We start from the raw sequence: 18,141 nt of genomic DNA, 5'->3' as shown, positions 1-18,141 counted from the left end.
GTGACTGGCTCATGCAGCTTTATATCTACTCCCCTATTGTGTTAAGATGGCTGAACCATTGTATAAGTCAAGCACTTGTTACCTTCTGTGTCACCTTTATCTTCTCATAGATCGTAAGCTCTTGCGAGCAGGGCCCTCACTTCACTTGTTTTAATTGTTGACTTGTTTGTTGCTATGTTCTTTATGACTGTTTGTACATGAACTCCTGAACTGTAAAGCGCTGCGGAATATGTTAGCGCTGTATAAATAAAGATTATTATTTATCAACCCACTCGTTTACATTTCCATTCACTTGATGAAGACCTGGGGGGGCATTTAATAAACAGAAATACACCTACATTAGCCATATTTCTGGCGTAGATTGTGGCGCAAAGGTTCTTGCAATACAATGTGCGACTGCTCCCCGCTCACTTCAGGTCTAAAAAAGTGAGTGTGGTGGGGAAGGGGACTGGCCATCTAAAATGCAGGTCTTAATTAATGTGCTTTCAGTAGCGCTCCGGCCTTCTCTCTGCTTGTCGAGCACAGCGCCATACATTGTATAGCGGATGTGCTTAGTATCGCAGCCCATCCCCATTCACTTCTATAGGGGTGAGCTGCTCCTGGGCCCCCGTGACCGATGAACGTGTCGTCACTCGGCCTAGGAAAAGCTGTAGACAGGGGTCCCGGGAGTCGGACACCACCAATCGGATGCTGAGGACCTATCCAGAGGATAGCCCATCAGTAAAAAAAATTAAATAAAAAAAAGAACGCGTTTGGAAAACCCCTTTAACAGAGTTTTCTGCTGTTGCACATGTTGTCCACCTGATGGCAGCAGATACCTGTCATTCTCCAAATGAATGACTAAATCTGTTTCTGCATACAGTTTAAATGGGATGTCCCACAGGTTGTCAGTGAGACACATCACAGAAGTAAGTTGGGTGGGGCCCAAATATTGGACCCCTGCCTATTCTGACGAGGGTAGCTGTGCATTATCATCCCGCTTTCTGGTGATGGGCAGGAATTTGCGATCCTTTCAGACTTTACATTTATTACATTATTTTAATTATTGGGCTTCTATTTTATATAAAGGTGTTGGAAATCATCAGTCATAAACGTAACATCACTATTGTGTTCTAGTCTTAACCCCTTCAGTGAGCGGCGGAGGGGGTCCTAATCTTCCATTTCCTTTAGGAGTAGAAAATGGTTTTATGATCTGGAGGTCGTCCTGACACATAGCTTTGTGTATGGTCCGTTACTGCACATGGCATCCCTTTCTTTTACCTTACGGTTTTGGGCGCTGCCCTCAGTATGTGGCCAATCCTTCTCTTTAGTAACGTCAAAGCTTTGTTAACGCCTCACTATGTAATCTTCCTTTCTATAGCCGAGTAACAAAAGTTCTGGACAACTAATCCGATTACTTCTGTTCTTGTACAGGGGCTGGCACTTATTTCTCCCATATTGGTTTGTGAAAGGAAACTAGTAAAGTAATTTAAATGTCACTTTTCATGTCATAGAGCCATATTATAAGTTTTGATTGGTGGGAGTTTGAGTGCTGAGACCCCCACTGGCTCGATAGAAAGTCTGTGGTCTCGTCTCAATTCCATCTCCTGCAGTTCTAGCAATCGGTGTTTGGACACCCACTATTCAAAACTTTGATCTGTCTCTATGACATATCAAAAGTTTTCTAAAAGCTCAAGGACCCTTTTAAATAGCCCTTTTTAAATGACATATGGGGGCATAGGGCGGAATGTTTGCCATAATCACGATCTTCTTGTAAATTAGGCTTTCAGTGCTGTTTTTGCTGGGACTGTCATCAGACATATGCTATATACAGGTACAGTGGGGTATTTCATACACTGGCGATTTTGCAAGTTTTCCCACCTACAAAGAATGGAGAGGTCTGTCATTTTTATCGTATGTACACTACAACTGTGAGAGACAGAATCCTCACAGAATCCAGAAAATCACATTGTATGATTTTTTTAAATAATTGATTTGCATTTTATTGTATGAAATAAGTATTTGATCATCTACCAACCAGCAAGAATTCTGGCTCTCAGACGTGTTAGTTTTTCTCTAAGAAGCCCTCCTACTCTGTACTCATTACCTGTATTAATTGCACCTGTTTGAACTCGTTGCCTGTATAAAAGACACCTGTCCACAGATCATTTACACTCCAACCTTTCCACCATGGCCAAGACCAAATTGCTCTCTAAGGACATCAGGGACAAAATTGTAGTCCTGCGCAAGTCTGGGATGAGCTAAAAGACAATAGGCAAGCAGCTTGGTGAGAAGGCCAATTGCAATTATTAGAAAATGGAAGAAACACAAGATGACAGTCAATCTTCCTCAGTCTGGGGCTCCATGCAAGATCTCGCCTCGTGGGGTAAGGATGATTCTGAGAAAGGTCAGGAATCGGCCCAGAACTACACGGGAGGACCTGGTTAACCACCTGAAGAGAGCTGGGACCACAGTCTCAAAGATTACCATTAGGGTCAATTCACATGTCCGTAGTGTATTGCGGACAAGAATGGGACATGTTCTATTTTTTTTTCCGGAGCTGCGGACCGGAACTTCGGGGCCACGCTCCGGAAATGCGGATGCGGACAGCACACTGTGTGCTGTCCGCATCCTTTCCTGCCCTATAGAGAATTAAAGGGTCTGCACCCGTTTCTGATAATTGTGGAACAGGTGCGGACACATTCTACGGACGTGTGAATGGACCCTTAGTAACACACTATGCTGTCAAGGATTATAACCCTGCCGGGCATGCAAGGTCCCCCTGCTGAAGCCACCACATGTCCAGGCCCGTTTGAGGTTTGCAAATGACCATCTTGGATGATCCAGAGGAGGCATGGGAGAATTTCTAGTCATGTGGTCAGATGAGGCCAAAATAGAACTTTTTAGTATCAACTCCACTCGCCGTGTTTGGCGTAAGAAGAAGGATGAGTGCAACCCCAAGAACACCGTCCCAACCGTAAAGCATGGGGGTGGAAATATTATACTTTGGGGGTGCAAAGGGGACAGGACGACTGCTGCACCGTATTGAAGGGAGGATGGATGGGGCCATGTATTGCGAGATTTTGGCCAACAACCTCCTTCACTCAGTAAGAGCATTGGAGATGGGTCGTGGCTGGGTCTTCCAGCTTGACAATGACCTGAAGCACACAGCCAGGGCAACTAAGGAGTAGCTCCGTAAGAAGCATTCCTGGAGTGGCCTAGCCAGTCTCCAGACCTAAAGCCAATAGAACATCTTTCGAGGGAGCTGAACCTCTGTGTTGCTCAGCAACAGCCCCGAAAACTGACAGATCTAGAGGAGATCTGTGTAGCGGAGCGGGCCAAAATCCCTGTTGCAGTGTGTGCAAACCTGGTCAAGAACTACAGGAAACGTCTGACCTCTGTAATTGCAAACAAAGGCTTCTGTACCAAATATTAACACCAATTTTCTATTGTATCGAACACTTATTTCATGCAATTAAATGGAAAATAATTACTTAAAAATCATGCAATGTGATTTTCAGGATTTTTTTGGGGGATTATGTCTCTCACAGATGAAGTGTACCTACGATAAAAAATACAGACTTCTCCATTCTTTGTAGGTGGAGAAACTTGCAAAATCGTCAGTGTATGAAATGACAATTTTCCCCACTGTATATAATTGTCAGCTGATAGATGTTTTTGCCCGCAATATACTGTATGATGCCTACGTGATTATGCTAGTTCATCTTGGCTAAGTGCCCATGTCTCTGGAGACAGGGAGGGATGACCGGCTGCCAGGCACCTCTTATCACATTTAAACTTTGATGTTCCAACACAGGAGTGTGATGCTGATCTGGGGGTGTAAAGCCATGTACTGTAGGATAAGACTTTGGTTTCCCATACAATGCATTGCTTTTCTGACGGGTGTATTTTTTTTACATTTTCAGGGGGTGAGTGAACCTGCACCTTTCTCCGATGAGTTACAGATTGACTACAGTAAGCCATACAAGAGGGTAACAATGGCAGAGGCTAAGATAGGAACCCCATGTAAGTTTTTAGCGAGATTTTGTTGACGTGATTCTGAATATGAGCAGCCATGATGTTAGATTATTATCACAGTATAGATAGATCGCTACTCCTGTAGTCAGAGCATAATCTCTACCAAATGCCAGCGTGGCTGTTTTTCCTTGTATACATATTTTTGCTGTTTCTTTTATCTTTTTTATTCTTTCATAACCTGCCTTGACATTTCCATTTATTCACACTTTTGCACCCTGTGTGGCAAAGGAAAGGACATCTATTTCTTCCTGGAGACTGTAGACAAGATGCTGCTGACGGAGTTTATTAAGCACTGCCTGTGGATCCGCTCATGAACATCTACTTTGATACATGTAAACCTCATATAAACCTATAATTGCCTTACATTTATGTCTGGACATGCAGCGCTGCAGTGAATTGTTAGGGTTTAATGAACCATTGGGCCCCGCATCCAGTGCTGATCCGTGATTCCTACTTCCAATACCAGGTTTTACTCGTGGCTTTGAATGTGATTGGCCCTTAGTGACCACATATAGGTGTTCTTACTGCAGCCTAGTCTAACAGTTACAGAGGTGACCTGTGCCGCGAGTAGCAGGTCCTCAGCTGTTCAACCCTTGGATACCACAGTTAATAGTGGCACAGAATCTAAGTGGTTCTGTCTGTCCCCTTTTCGGTCCTTCTGCAATTGCATAGTGTATTGGAAATAGACAACATGGTTGGCTACAGACACGGCCCGTAACAGTTTAGCTGAGTGCTTGTAGCGCAGTGGGACTTCTAACAGCAGATAACATTGCAGAGCCTGGTAGAAAGATGATGCTTTACAGAATGCAAATCACCAGAAGAGCACCTGAGGGATCTCTGCTCCGAAGCCTGCAGAATTGTGAATGTTATTTAGGTTTTACATACAGTTGTGTTCAAAATAATTGCAGTCAGACATCACTAACCTGATCAATCACTGTTTTGGGTAAAAATTATATTTCTACATGGCAAATAATTTACTAGCAGGTGTAGTAGAGTAATAGAAATCCAACAGACCCAACAGTCATGACATGCATGCTGCTGATTCTCTGTAATTCAATCACTTATTGAAAGGGGCATGTTCAAAATAGTGGAGTTCAATGAGTGAGGTCATTCATTCTTTGAAAAAAAGGTGGCAATTATTGCCCTTATTTAAGGAAGGAAGGCAGCAAATGTTGTACATGCGGGTGAAAGTGCATTTCTCTCTGAAATTCTGAGGAAAATGGGTTGTTCCAGACATTGTTCAGAAGAACAGCGTACCTTGATTAAAAAGTTGATTTGGAGAGGGGAAGACGTATAAAGAAGTGCAGAACATGATAGGCTGCTCAGCTAAAATGATCGCAAATGCTTTAAAATGGCAACCAAAACCTGAAAGACGTGGAAGAAAGCGAAAAACTATCATTCGAATGGATAAAAGAATAGCCAAAATGGCAAGGACTCAGCCAACAATCAGCTCCAGGAAGATCAAAGAAGGTCTAAAGTTACCTGCGAGTACTGTTACAAGTAGAAGACGCATACGTGAAGCCAAGCTATCTGCAAGAAGCCTCCGCAAAGTGTCACTGTTGAAATAAAGACGTGCTGAAGAGGTTACAATTTGCCGAAGAGCACATTGACTGGCCTAAAGAGGTATTTTGTGGACTGACGAAAGTAAGATTGTTCTTTTTGGGTCTAGTGGCCGGAGACAGTTTGTCAGATGACCCCCAAACACTGAATTCAAGCCACAGTACACTGTGAAGACAGTGAAGCATGGTGGTGCAAGCATCATGATATGGGGATGTTATTCATACTACGGTGTTGGGCCTATTTATCGCATACCAGGGATCATGGATCAGTTTGAATACATCAGAATACTTGAGGAGGTCATGCTGCCTTATGCTGAAGAGGAAATGCCCTTGAAATGGGTGTTCCAACAAGACAACGACCCCAAACACACCAGTAAACGTGCAACATCTTGGTTCCAGACCAACAAGATTGACGTTATGGAGTGGTCCGCCCAATCCCCGGATCCTAATCCAATAAAAAACTTGTGGGGTGACATAAAAAAAAAATTCAGTTTCTGAGGCAAAACCAAGAAATAGAGAAGAACTGTGGCATGTAGTCCAATCATCCTGGGCTGGAATACCTGTTCACAGGTGGCAGAAGTTGGTTGACTCCATGCAACACAGATGTACAGCAGTTCTCACAAACAGCGGTTATACAGCTAAATATTAAGTGATTCAAAGGAAAGCAAAATCTTCAAACATTTTTCAGTTTATATAGTGAATGTTTGAGTTTGTAAAGAAGAATACAAACACTGCTATTTTTTTTTTAACAGTCTAATATTCACTTTTCATCAATATTTTTTTTTAGAGGAACAACACAAATTTGATATATTTTTCTTCATGTTTTGATTTGGAATAGAATGTGTAGTGTTCACAATGCATTTGTGTGTATGGACAAAAAAGCTATTAGAAAAATGTTGAGCTTTATTCACTTTTTCAAACACACTGCTATTATTTTGAACACAACTGTGCATAATAGGTAATACAGAATCATTATAGGGGTTTCCAGCCAAATAAAAAGGGATACAAATGCTTGCCCCATAGATGACACTGTGCTGATTTTGTGGTTATAGCTACAGCAGTTTACATAGAGGTAGCATTGCTGGGCTGAACCACGGTTGGCTGCTGTGATAATGTGGTGTGACTTCTCGGTGTACGTCATACCCGTGACCATAAAAGGTGGTCACTACTGGGGAACCAGCGGCAGGGTAGGGAGTGGGCTTCTTCACAACAGTAATTTTCAAGCCTGTATATTTAAAGGGGTTTTCAGGATATTGATTTCCTATCCTCAGAATAGACAATTAGTATCTTAAGAGGGGCAGGGGGGTAAACTCTCCTTGTCATCCCTGACAGTCGGCTGTAACTGTTTGAAGTAGCCGCAGTTCTTGTGCCAGCGCTGCTGCCTTTCATTGTTTTCATAGTACCACCTACGTACTTGAACAAAAGCTACTTAATAGCATTGGGACTAACCTGCTGCTCCTAAGTAAATGGTCAGGAAGACGGTGAAGAGACCCACGCCATGGCCCCTTCATACAGCTCGTCAAGAATACAAAGTCCTAGTTCTAGGTTTCTTGTGGCAGTTTCCATGTAGCAATAGTGGTAATGCAGAGCTTTTATTCACAGGCGGCGCTTCATTTCTTCATTTACATTACATTTGCTTGCACTACCAAGTGTTAGGTTATAGCCCTTATGGAGTGAGCTGAATTTTCTGTGCATTTCTCTAGTTGACAGACCTGTAAGAGTTTATGCGGATGGGATCTTTGACCTGTTTCACTCTGGACATGCCCGTGCTCTGATGCAAGCAAAGAACCTCTTCCCTAACACATACCTGATTGTAGGGGGTAAGTAGAGGCCTTGTACTTGGTAAGGGATTTCTCGGGGACCTCTTCCTGTATTGGTAACCACACTGCTGGAAACACTGCGCGCCCTGTGCCGAGTAGACCACGCTGATGTGAAGGGTACAAAGCCTTACTTATAGATGATGCGTGTTGGCACACTGATGCTTCAGACCACAGCGCTTCTGGAAGGCTCGTGGAAAAATCCTGCTACCCATATCCCCTGCACTAAGAGGTGACCCTGCCTCTGCTTCTTTATAGGTCACATTTCCCAGATTTTGTCAGTGTTATTTAACTCTGAGGCACAGATGTCCTAATATAAAGTTACTAGAGGCTGTGTGATTACCAGGGGTGGGCATATGCCCTTTAAACTGAATGCTTTCTGATTGCATGCAGTATGTCACCGGCCTGAAATTGCTCACTCCTTGTAGATTATTATAGGACTGCTCATTTGCTTATTTAAAGTGCCTTAATAAGTAGAGTGTCATTTCATGGGCAGCTAATTAATCATCTGAAAAAAATCACCTCTCTGGACAAGGGATTTGTAAGTCTCTATATGTTAGCACGTATATTTTAATCTCATAGAGCAGGGATCAGCACCCTTTGGCACTCCAGCTGCTGTGAAACTACAACTCCAAGCATGCACACTTTCTTGGAAGAGAGGAGGAGGATTCTGGGAGTTGTAGTTTCAGAACAGCTGGCGTGCTGGAGGTTGCTGATCCCTGTCATAGAGGCACACTGCTGGAGCTTTATCAAAACTGGTGTAAAGGAAAATTGGCTAAAGTCCCCAAAGCAACCAATCAGATTCCACCTTTCATTTTCCCAAAAAGGTGGAATTTGATTGGTTGCTTTGTATAACGAAGCCAGTTTCCTTTACACTCGTTTTGATTGTGAATTACCATTTATGTAGTGTTTAAGTTAATGTTTGGGCAAAAACATCCATATGCAATATCTTCTTAAAAGGGGTATTCCCATCTTTGATTGGTGGAGGTCTGGCCCCCACAAAATGAAGGGGGAATCGGTGCTATTGCCCCTTCAGTGTTTTTCCCTCTTGGCAGCCGGCCCCATTCACTTAACTGAATCGGTGATCCAAATGCTGCAGTGCGGGGAGCGATTGTGAAGGATCTGCCGCACGCAGATTTCTAGATCGAACCTCCAGGACCATAAAATAAAGGGATATTCTAGTAAAACGCTATTACTTTCTGAGACGGGAATAGCCCTTTTACACGAAACCTTCCTATGTGGCTGAAAATGATCTACTAGCTTTGACTATGGGCAGTGCAAGGCTCAGTGATGTGTACTGTTGCCTTGCATCATAGGGGTCTGACCAGGGCACATGATATTTTTTTTAATTCAGCATGGGCTTCCCTTGTTACCCCAGATAGTATACAGATGGGACAATTGGTTTACTATGTAGTTGACTGAACTGATATTTCTACAGCATATGTAATATACTGTATCCTCGGAAATGTACATGTAAATACTTTTTTGCTTTCTAGTCTGTAGTGACGAGCTGACGCATAATCTGAAGGGATTCACAGTGATGAATGAAGCCGAGAGATATGATGCAGTGCAGCATTGTCGCTATGTGGATGAGGTGGTGAGGAACGCACCATGGACACTGACCCCAGAATTCCTTGAGGCGCACAGGGTGAGAGATGTTCCACACCCCAAGGTTTTCCCTCTGAATTAAAGATTTATGCCAATCTGAAGCATATATTACTTATGGAGATCAGACCTGCCACTCACCGTTCAAAATCCTCCTTGCAGCAGTTGTGTGGCTGGCGAAAGTACATTTTGAGACGAATAAACCAGCCCGTTTCACTGTCTGAGATTTCTTTATACAGTATAATTGCTGTTTATCATTGTTTTCTTCTCTTCTTGTCTATAGATTGACTTTGTTGCACATGATGATATTCCCTATTCCTCTGCAGGAAGTGACGATGTCTACAAGCACATAAAAGATGCAGGTCCGTGTACCCCTCTATGATCTTATAGACATGGATCAGTCTGAAAAATAACAGAATTTATTTTAGGCCTCAATGATAAATGTTATGCTTTTCTATTGACTGTCTCTAAGTTTATGGGAGATATTTAGGTTTATTAGAGACCTACAGTATACGTTTGAACAGAGAGAGTCACACACACGTATGGCCACCTCTCCATTTAGTCTGTGACCGGTCCCCTGATCACCTGGTTCTGTAGATCGAGGTCCCAGAGGTGGAGCCCGGCTTATCAGACACTTACATAAATACTCTGGATATAATATGGTGTCTGAGATGGGATTAGACCTTCACAATAAAATCAGGAATCATCTAAAATGTATTTTTCTCATTAAAACAGGAATGTTTGCACCAACCGAGCGGACAGAAGGAATATCTACATCTGACATCATCACCAGGATTGTACGGGATTATGATGTCTATGCTCGTCGTAATTTACAGCGTGGATATACAGCCAAAGAGCTGAATGTCAGCTTCATCAATGTGAGAATTGTCATTTATTTTGGGCAAATTGCTAAAATGTTAGTTGCAGTAGACCACGCTTGACATTTATTCCTACCAATGTATTATTGAGACCATTAGTTGTGATGTTATGGCTTAGACAAATAAATGTGCTGTATGTTGATTTTAGGAGAAGAAATATAACTTGCAGGAACGAGTTGATAAAGTGAAAAAGAAGGTGAAGGATGTGGAGGAGAAGTCAAAAGAGTTTGTGCAAAAAGTAGAGGAGAAGAGTATTGACCTAATACAGAAATGGGAAGAGAAGTCACGAGAATTCATTGGCAATTTCTTGGAGATGTTTGGCCCAGAAGGAGCCTTGGTAAGCCAACCTTCATATTTCAGAATGACAAATAGAAAATTTGCTTTGTGACTAATTACTTTGTCACTAAGCGTGTTTCTTTGTAGCTGATTGTGGCATTACACAATGTAAAATAAAAAATAAAGAAAAAATTAAATCATACTTGGCTCATCCATTTGCTTGCGATGGGCCGGCCACCACAATCTTGATTGAAGATCTAGCACGAAATCTCACTCAGCACGTCATGACATTATCATGTCGCCTGACGTGGTGACGTCATATGACACCATGCGCGGGATTTCGTGTGAGATATATTCGCGAGAAAATGCATGAGCTAAGTATGTTTTTTTATATATATATATATATAACGAAGCATAAGGAAATTCAGCTTCACGGCAAATCAAATTATTCCTGAAATTCGGATCGAAGTTTGGTGGAGATGTGTCAGAGAGATCACTAAATTAGCGTGGTGCAATGTTGAAAACAAAGCATTTGTTAGTGTGGAAGATACTAGGTGCCAATCCATACAGTACCTTTGCCATGAGACATAGATGTCCCAGTTTGAAATGGCTCTAATGTGGTATTAAACTTTTTTCACTGCCAAGGTTTTATTAACTACGTGGATGGGGAGTAAAATTATCAAGTAAAACAGACATGTTGACATCTTATCATTGTTTTCAAATGGTATCAAGCTCATTATTGTATGCGCAGTATTTCGAGTATCGCACTTGTTTAAACTGAGAGAGCAGGGTGAGGAGTGCTACTGGTTCTGTGTGTGTAAGGCGGGGGGAACTGCAAGTGGTGACATCAAGGAGGATCACAGCATGTTACTGTCATCTCTTCCTCTGTAGAACTTCTAAGGACTCTAAAGGGTGATACAGGAACTTCTCTTCTCTTCACGTTATTACCCCTTTACTAATGTAGGAGGTAGGGCTGCAGCTATTGACTATTTTTGTAATAGAGTATTCTGTCGATTTAATCCAAGTACTCTAATAACAAAAAACTAATTAAGAGCGTTTCAGCCCCCTCAGTGCCACCATCTCCCCCTCCTAGCCATGTCCCCAGCGCCAGTACTTAACCTTTCCTGTAGGGGCGCTGTTCCTAGGGTTGTTTCGATACCAAAATTTTGATTCGGTTACCATAAAGTATTGCGATACTCGATACCACACAAAAAAAAGTAAAACCCCCCCAAAAAGCTGCGTGCATTCCGCATTTTATGGACAGTCCACCCATACAGAACAGTCCGATCCTATTTTTTGGGGGGGCAAGGTCACAAAAAAAAAAGTCGAATTGAGCAATTTCATTTATTTATTTTCTGTAACTGCATTCACTGCATAGGACATTTTTAAATATTTTAAGTTTGGACTTTTTGGACGTGGCGATATGTAATAAATGTTTATTGTTTTTATTTATTTTATATGTAAAATTGGGAAAGGGGGTGATTTTTACTTAATTTTTTTTTTTTTTTTTTTTTTTTTTTTTTTTACTTTAAACTTTTTATTTAATAACTGTTTACCTTCCTTAGGGGCTAGAACCTGGGATCTTTTAATCCCTTGTCCTATTCACCCTAATAGAGCTTTATTAGGGTGAATAGTGAATAGGACTTCACACACTCCCTGCTGCCCTGCAGCAGGGAGATTACCATGGCAGCCAGGGCTTCAGTAGCATCCTGGTTGCCATGGTAACTGATCGGGGCCCCAGTATTACACTGCTAGGGCTCCGATCAGAAGCTGCCACTGCACCACCAATTGGGAGGGGGGGAGGGGACCCTCTGGCCACTGCCACCAATGATTTAATTACTGGGGGAGGGGGCGCACTGCACCACCAATTATTATAATAGTGGGGGGTAGAGGCGCATTGCGCCACCAATTTTTTTAATACTGGGGGGAGGGCGCACTGCACCACTAATGATAATTAACATTTAATACAGGAGGGGTTAACTGCCGCTAATCGCAGCTCCCCGCCAGCACCTGCCTTCTGAATTTGTGTTAAACGTTTACTTTCATTGGTGGCGCAGTGCGCCCGCCCATCTCTCCTCATTGGTTGCAGCAGCACAGGGGGGAGGAAAAGAGTGACTCCTTCCCCCCTGTGCTGCTGAGGAGAACATGGAGCGCTCTGAGAGCAGCGCACTCCATGTTCTCTGATACTAGACTGCGCAATAGCGAAGCCTAGTATCGAAAAAAGCAAATCCCCTTATCGAGGTCTATATCAGACAAAAGTATTGATTGGGTATCGAAAATTCTATACCTGAAACAACCCTAGCCGCTCTACAGCTTTTCCATCATCTTCTCCGCACGCTGCACTGTCGTCCTGACATCGTGCACTATGACCTGACGATGTGTCAGGATACAGTGCAGTGCAGGCCGGCGGGTGACCACGGAGAGGTGAGTAATAACAAGCGCTTCACTCCCGCTCCGTGGTCACATGACACAAATGAATCCTTGATGCAAAATTGCATCGAGGATCTTTTTGTGTCTAATTACTCGATTCAATCGAGTAAACGTTTCAGCCCTAGTAGGAGGCTATGTACCTTGTGATTGTCAAATCTTGTTGCGTTTATTTTCTACCAAAGGGTTTAGACTACAAAAACGTCCATTAAAAACGGATACACTGTCAGTTTTTCATGGCCATTTTGCATCACTGTGTGCATCCATTTTCTGGCCATGTGTCCATTTTTAATGTCCATTTTTCATTAGTTTTTTATGTCCGTTAAAAACAGACATGAAAAATGGATGAATTTGATTGGCAGTTATTTCTACTCCCACCCTTCTGAGAACACCCACAGGATAGTAGGAATTTTTTATTTATTTTTTTTCCGCCCCAGCTTTAATAATGTCCCCCATCTTAAATAATGTCCCCCATAGTATAAAAATAACTTTTTAATGTCCCCAGCTTTAATAATGCCCCAATGTAGGGCCCCATCTTAAAGTATAACTGTCATATATTTTTTTTTCTGAGTATTGGATTGTGGTGATTAATATCTCCTTGGTGGCCCTATTTAAACTTTTCACTGTGTATTCAATTACCCCTTAATTCCACAGTTTTGTTCCCTGTACTGCCTATTTTTACCTGTGCTTAAAATCCGGTTGCTAGGCATGGTCCGTCCTCTGTTGAAGGACGGAGGACGCAGAAGCATGCTGCGTGCAGGGTCAGATTACAGACAGCCAGGGACTGTAAGTAAATGATTACAGCCAGGTCCTCCCCAGCAGCTGATAACAGTGCCTGGGCTGTGTGCACTTCTCCCTGTCCCTGCGCTTGGCAGACGCTCCCTCACTTAGCAGAGCTGGAGAATGCAGAGTTGGAGCAGCGCAGACCAGGGAAGGGAGATCTGCCATCTGCTCAGTGTATAAATGAAAGCAACATGTGGTAAGAGGACCCCTTTGTGCTGCAGGAGATTAACCCTTTAGGGGGAGGGCTGTGGTTACTGACACTTTTGGGGGGCTATTGTTACTGGCTAGTGAGGGCAGGCGGGATTAGCCTCAGGGTGAGGGGAGTGGCGGCCATCTTAACTGAATAGTGAAATAGCAGTTTTATGCAGACTGGTTGCTAAGGGCTGAATCTTATTAAATATGGGGTAAGTCAGTCTAATAGTAACTGATTCTGAAATATCATGTTATTAGTAACTACATATATGAAAATTGAAATTGGGGTCTAAGTGTGACAGTTATCCTTTAAATAATTTCCCCCATTGTTTAAATAATACTCCCATAATGGCCCACCGCAGTTTTTTATTTATTTTTTTTGTTGATTTTACCCTTACCTTATCCACTTGCTCATGCTGCAGGAGTCTCTTCTCTCCTCACTGAACAGGACCTGCCAAAATACCTGCGATGTGCGCGATGGAGTCACTGAGCGATCCCACGTGGTTACGTCACCACGCATATCGCAGGTCCTGCTCAATGAAGAGAGAAGAGACTGCCGCAGCGCGAGCAAGTAGATGAGGTGAGGTGTGTTATTTTTATTTTTATTTTTTTTAACCCCTAAATGACCATATAGATAAAGTGTACCTGTTTTTAACGGTCGTTATACAGGTGCACTCCTGTCAATCGGCCGTTAAAAACTGTCCCATTGATTTCAATGGGGTCCGTCTGGCCGTGGAAACGGCCAAAAATAGGACATGTCCTATTTTTGGACGGACGCTGTTCATTGGCCGTTAAAAGAACGGCCATGTGAATAGCCCCATAGACTTTCATTGGTGCTAAAAATGGCCTTTTGATGGCCGTTACTTAAACGGCCGTCACACGGACATTATTCACTGTTGTGTGCATGGATCCTTAGAAGAGGAGCATTTGAACACCTAGTCACCCCCCGACTGATGTTTACTGCCATCTGTATAATGGAGATTTTTGGTCTGTTTATTTCTGCTGATTATGTGATGATATGTGCATGTAGACATAAGCCTAAATTGCATACTGTAGGCGAACTCTGCACATTGTGAACTTGTATTTTAAGAAGGTGTCAGGCTGTCCTTTGGTCAGACTTTTAGCTGCAAACATGACTATTTATACAATATAATTTTTCTAGCATAAGTCCACCTATTAATGTAAGGCTACATTAACACGACAGTGAAAATAGATGGCTATGAAAAACGGACACGATGCCAGGTTTTCTTAGCATTTGCATAAATTTTCTGGCCGTTAAAAATAGTCATTAAGAGTGGATTGTTTTCATTGGCTTTTTTTTTTTTTTTTAAATAAAATCCTATCCCCTGTAGTATATATAATGTCCTCTACAGTGGCCCCCGTATTAATAATGTACCCCATAATGACCCCCAGCAGTAATAATGTCATACGCCCCCAGCAGTAATAATGTCATGTCCCCAATAGTGGTCCTTAACTGTAATAATGTGGGGGGTTTTAAGCCCAAAACAAAAATGAGTTTTTTGTGTGTTAATTTGTGTACTAAGGTATTAAGAGGTACTAGTATAGATATCTAAGAACCTTAGTTATAATTTCCAGGATCCGGAAGCATTCTGTGACTCTGGCACATATCAGAGGTGCTGTAATCAAGTCGCACACTTTTCCGGATGCTGGGAACAGCATGGAGATAGATGGTTGTGCTCCTGGAGATGCCCCAATAAGATACATGGAATCATATTGGGTAATAGATGTATTGATTACATGCAGTTAGTAATGCTATTTATTACTGGACCTGCGCATTCATCCATGCACTCCCTGACGAAGCATAGTGTGAAATGTGTGTTGGAGTGCTGGACCATTTGAAGACCTGTATTATGGCTTTTGTGCCATTTACACTTTCACTAATTTGAGGTTGGTGGTCTTGTAACTCCTGGGTATGTAGATATACTGCGTTACCTGAATATAGCCTATCCCATTATTTTTATTTGCTTCAGAAACACATGCTGAAGGAGGGAAAAGGAAGAATGCTTCAAGCTATTAGTCCAAGACAGAGCCCCAGCAGCAGTCCATCCCGGGAACGTTCTCCCTCTCCATCATTCCGGTGGCCCTTCTCTGTCAAAAGCTCTCCACCTGCATCACCGGGCAGACGTTCTCGATCCGCTGCTGCTGCTTACGACATCAGTGAAGATGAGGAGGACTAAAGATTTATTCTTTTTTTTTTTTTTTTTTCTCCCAATCCTTCCCGCCAGTTGCCGACTCCATGCCCTCTGACCTCCAGGAAAGCAGCCAAAAGGAAAGGAAAAGGCGGTTCCCAAGAGCTACACTTTGTGGAAGTGCATAGGACATGAGCTTCTTTCCTACAAATCACTATATTATATTGTATTTTTTAAATGAAGCCAATCTCTTTTTAATGAACTAAGTGTCCACAATATATTTCTTTTGTCATCGATTTATTTTTTATTTTACCGGGAGGTTTTATCGCATGGACTGGTGCATCCTGTTGTAGGCTTTTAGTACTTGAACTCCTTTGAAGATGTTTTCAGCTGTGAGCTCCCATATGACAGGACAGTAAATATTACAAAGGAAAAAAGCTTGACCCATGTGGCATGGAGCCTATGTATGTCTGTCTGTCTGTCTGCCTGTAGATGTATCACAATATTGGAGACATTAACTACAAATTTACTGTTCTGTGGGGGGCAGTGACCGGTGAAATGCATTGTATTAAACATGAACTCCATGGAATTTAGCCATTTCTCATTAAAAAGTGCCTGTTCTCGTAAAAAAAAAAAAATGTTTTTTTGCTTCTGTTTGGATTTGCACATTGCAAAATTCCGCCCTTCTTTACATTGATGATTGTGCAGATTTACCATGTGGCAAACCAAATATCACAGAATCCAGCACTTTGGAGTCACTTTGGGGAGTGATCAAAATCGGGCAAATACAGAACAAATGAAAGCAAGTATGGAAATACTCAAAAAATCTTAATTTACATTTTGTAACAGTACAGATTCTGCTTGCATAAATGGCTTCCATGTAGATATACCACTGTGTTTGTTCATTGTAGGTTTTGTGTTTATTTTTTGTATTGTTTTTTTTTCATGTCTTCTAATAATTGTGTACTATTTTTATTATGTTTAATTTTAAGTAAACTGTTCTAGGAGATATAATCGGAACTGTTTGTATAGAAATTAAAATGCACATTGCAATTCGTATTCTTATTGCGTTTTGGTGACATTTTTAGTTAAAAGCCATTTGTGAATCCACCTTTTAAAGGCTGTCACCAGGAAAGGTATTTTTTTATCTTCACAGTGAAAGATATCATTACATTCAGCCGAGCTAGCTCTACAAGGTATTGTGCCTGGTTAATGGTGAATTTAATCCAATGAACATGAGCATTCAAGTGCATTTAGGGCAGGCCCAAGCCTTTCTGTGCACCTTTCCTCCTCCTGCTTCCTCTGTCAGCCCCTTCTTCTCTTTGACTGACAGATCCATGTTCCTGCATAGTAGAAGGAAGGACCTGACGGAGGAAAGCAGAGGAGCAAGGATACACAGAGAGGCTTGGGCCCACCGTTTGTGAACCTAACGTACCCTTTATCCATAAGCAAATAAGAAGTTTTATTCAGAATAAAGCAATAGACTAAGCGAAACATATCATTACATTCAGTTGAGCTGCCCCAATAAGGCATTGTGTCCGGTTTAATAGTGAATTTCCTGCTGACAGAATCCCTTTAAAAAATAATCCCTATTCAAAATTGATTCACTGTTGATTCCCTTTAGTGTCAAGCCCTGCTGCCTCAGGCCCTCACTGCTTGTAACACAGCGTATTGTCAGCTTTTTGAGGTCCCATTAATCGTACGTCAAAGAATTTAAAGGCATTTTCTGGATGTTTAATATTGAGGACCTATCCTCAGGATGGGTCATTAATATAAGAGCGATGGGGGTCCGACACCTGGCAACCCAATGATTTAGCTGTTTGAGGAGGCCACGGCACTCTTGTGAGCACCGTTGCCTCCTCGCAGCCTAGTAAGCACAGCAAGGTCCATTGGATAGCGGCGCTTGGTATTGGTGCACGTAGGCCATGTGACCGATGAACTTGACATCACTGGCCTAGGAAGATTCCGCAGTGCTCACCAGAGCGCTGTGGCCACTTCTGGCACTCCTGCCAATCAGTTGTTTGAAGTCAGCCAGTCTGTTATTGAATGCCTTTCCTTAGTATAGACCATCAGTTTCAAAGTCTCAGACAACACTTTAATGAAGAGTGCAGATGGGTATAGGCTGTAAAGCTAGGTTCACGCAGTGTAATATATTATGCCTTAATGTCCTGGCCAGACCGGAGGACTACTGATTCAAACTGACAGCTTCAGAGGTATCTATTATACTGTCAGTTTTGGTCATTAGACCCACAGTTTTGCCAGGACATTCAGTTATAACAGGGCATAGAAATGTGTATATTACAGTTGTGTGAAACAAACCTAAATGCAACTATATTATTTGAAACCTTAGCTTGTATATTAATTTATGTAATTCTTTTATTTACACTTAACCCCATTTTATTAAAATAGGATTATCTTGTGCTTTTTATCATTTCCA

At 42.2% G+C, this 18,141-nt stretch overlaps 1 protein-coding gene across 2 annotated transcripts in view; it reads left to right on the top strand.

The window, feature by feature from the left end:
* PCYT1A (phosphate cytidylyltransferase 1A, choline) overlaps positions 1-16,769 on the top strand; it is a 35,897-nt gene extending 19,128 nt beyond the window's left edge. For both annotated transcript variants that reach the window (XM_044291361.1, XM_044291362.1), the window contains exons 3-9: positions 3,906-4,005; positions 7,280-7,396; positions 8,890-9,041; positions 9,282-9,360; positions 9,734-9,876; positions 10,025-10,213; positions 15,546-16,769. In XM_044291361.1, the coding sequence (XP_044147296.1) occupies positions 3,906-4,005; positions 7,280-7,396; positions 8,890-9,041; positions 9,282-9,360; positions 9,734-9,876; positions 10,025-10,213; positions 15,546-15,752 (987 nt within the window). In that variant the 3' untranslated portion in view covers positions 15,753-16,769. The remainder of the gene's footprint in view (positions 1-3,905; positions 4,006-7,279; positions 7,397-8,889; positions 9,042-9,281; positions 9,361-9,733; positions 9,877-10,024; positions 10,214-15,545) is intronic.
* The last annotated feature ends 1,372 nt before the right edge of the window (positions 16,770-18,141 follow it).

Source organism: Bufo gargarizans, chromosome 4 (genome assembly GCF_014858855.1).
Source record: "Bufo gargarizans isolate SCDJY-AF-19 chromosome 4, ASM1485885v1, whole genome shotgun sequence".
NCBI classification, from domain to species: domain Eukaryota; kingdom Metazoa; phylum Chordata; class Amphibia; order Anura; family Bufonidae; genus Bufo; species Bufo gargarizans.
The sequence above is the reverse complement of the archived record's forward strand: the minus strand, read 5'-3'. Positions and strand labels throughout refer to the sequence as shown.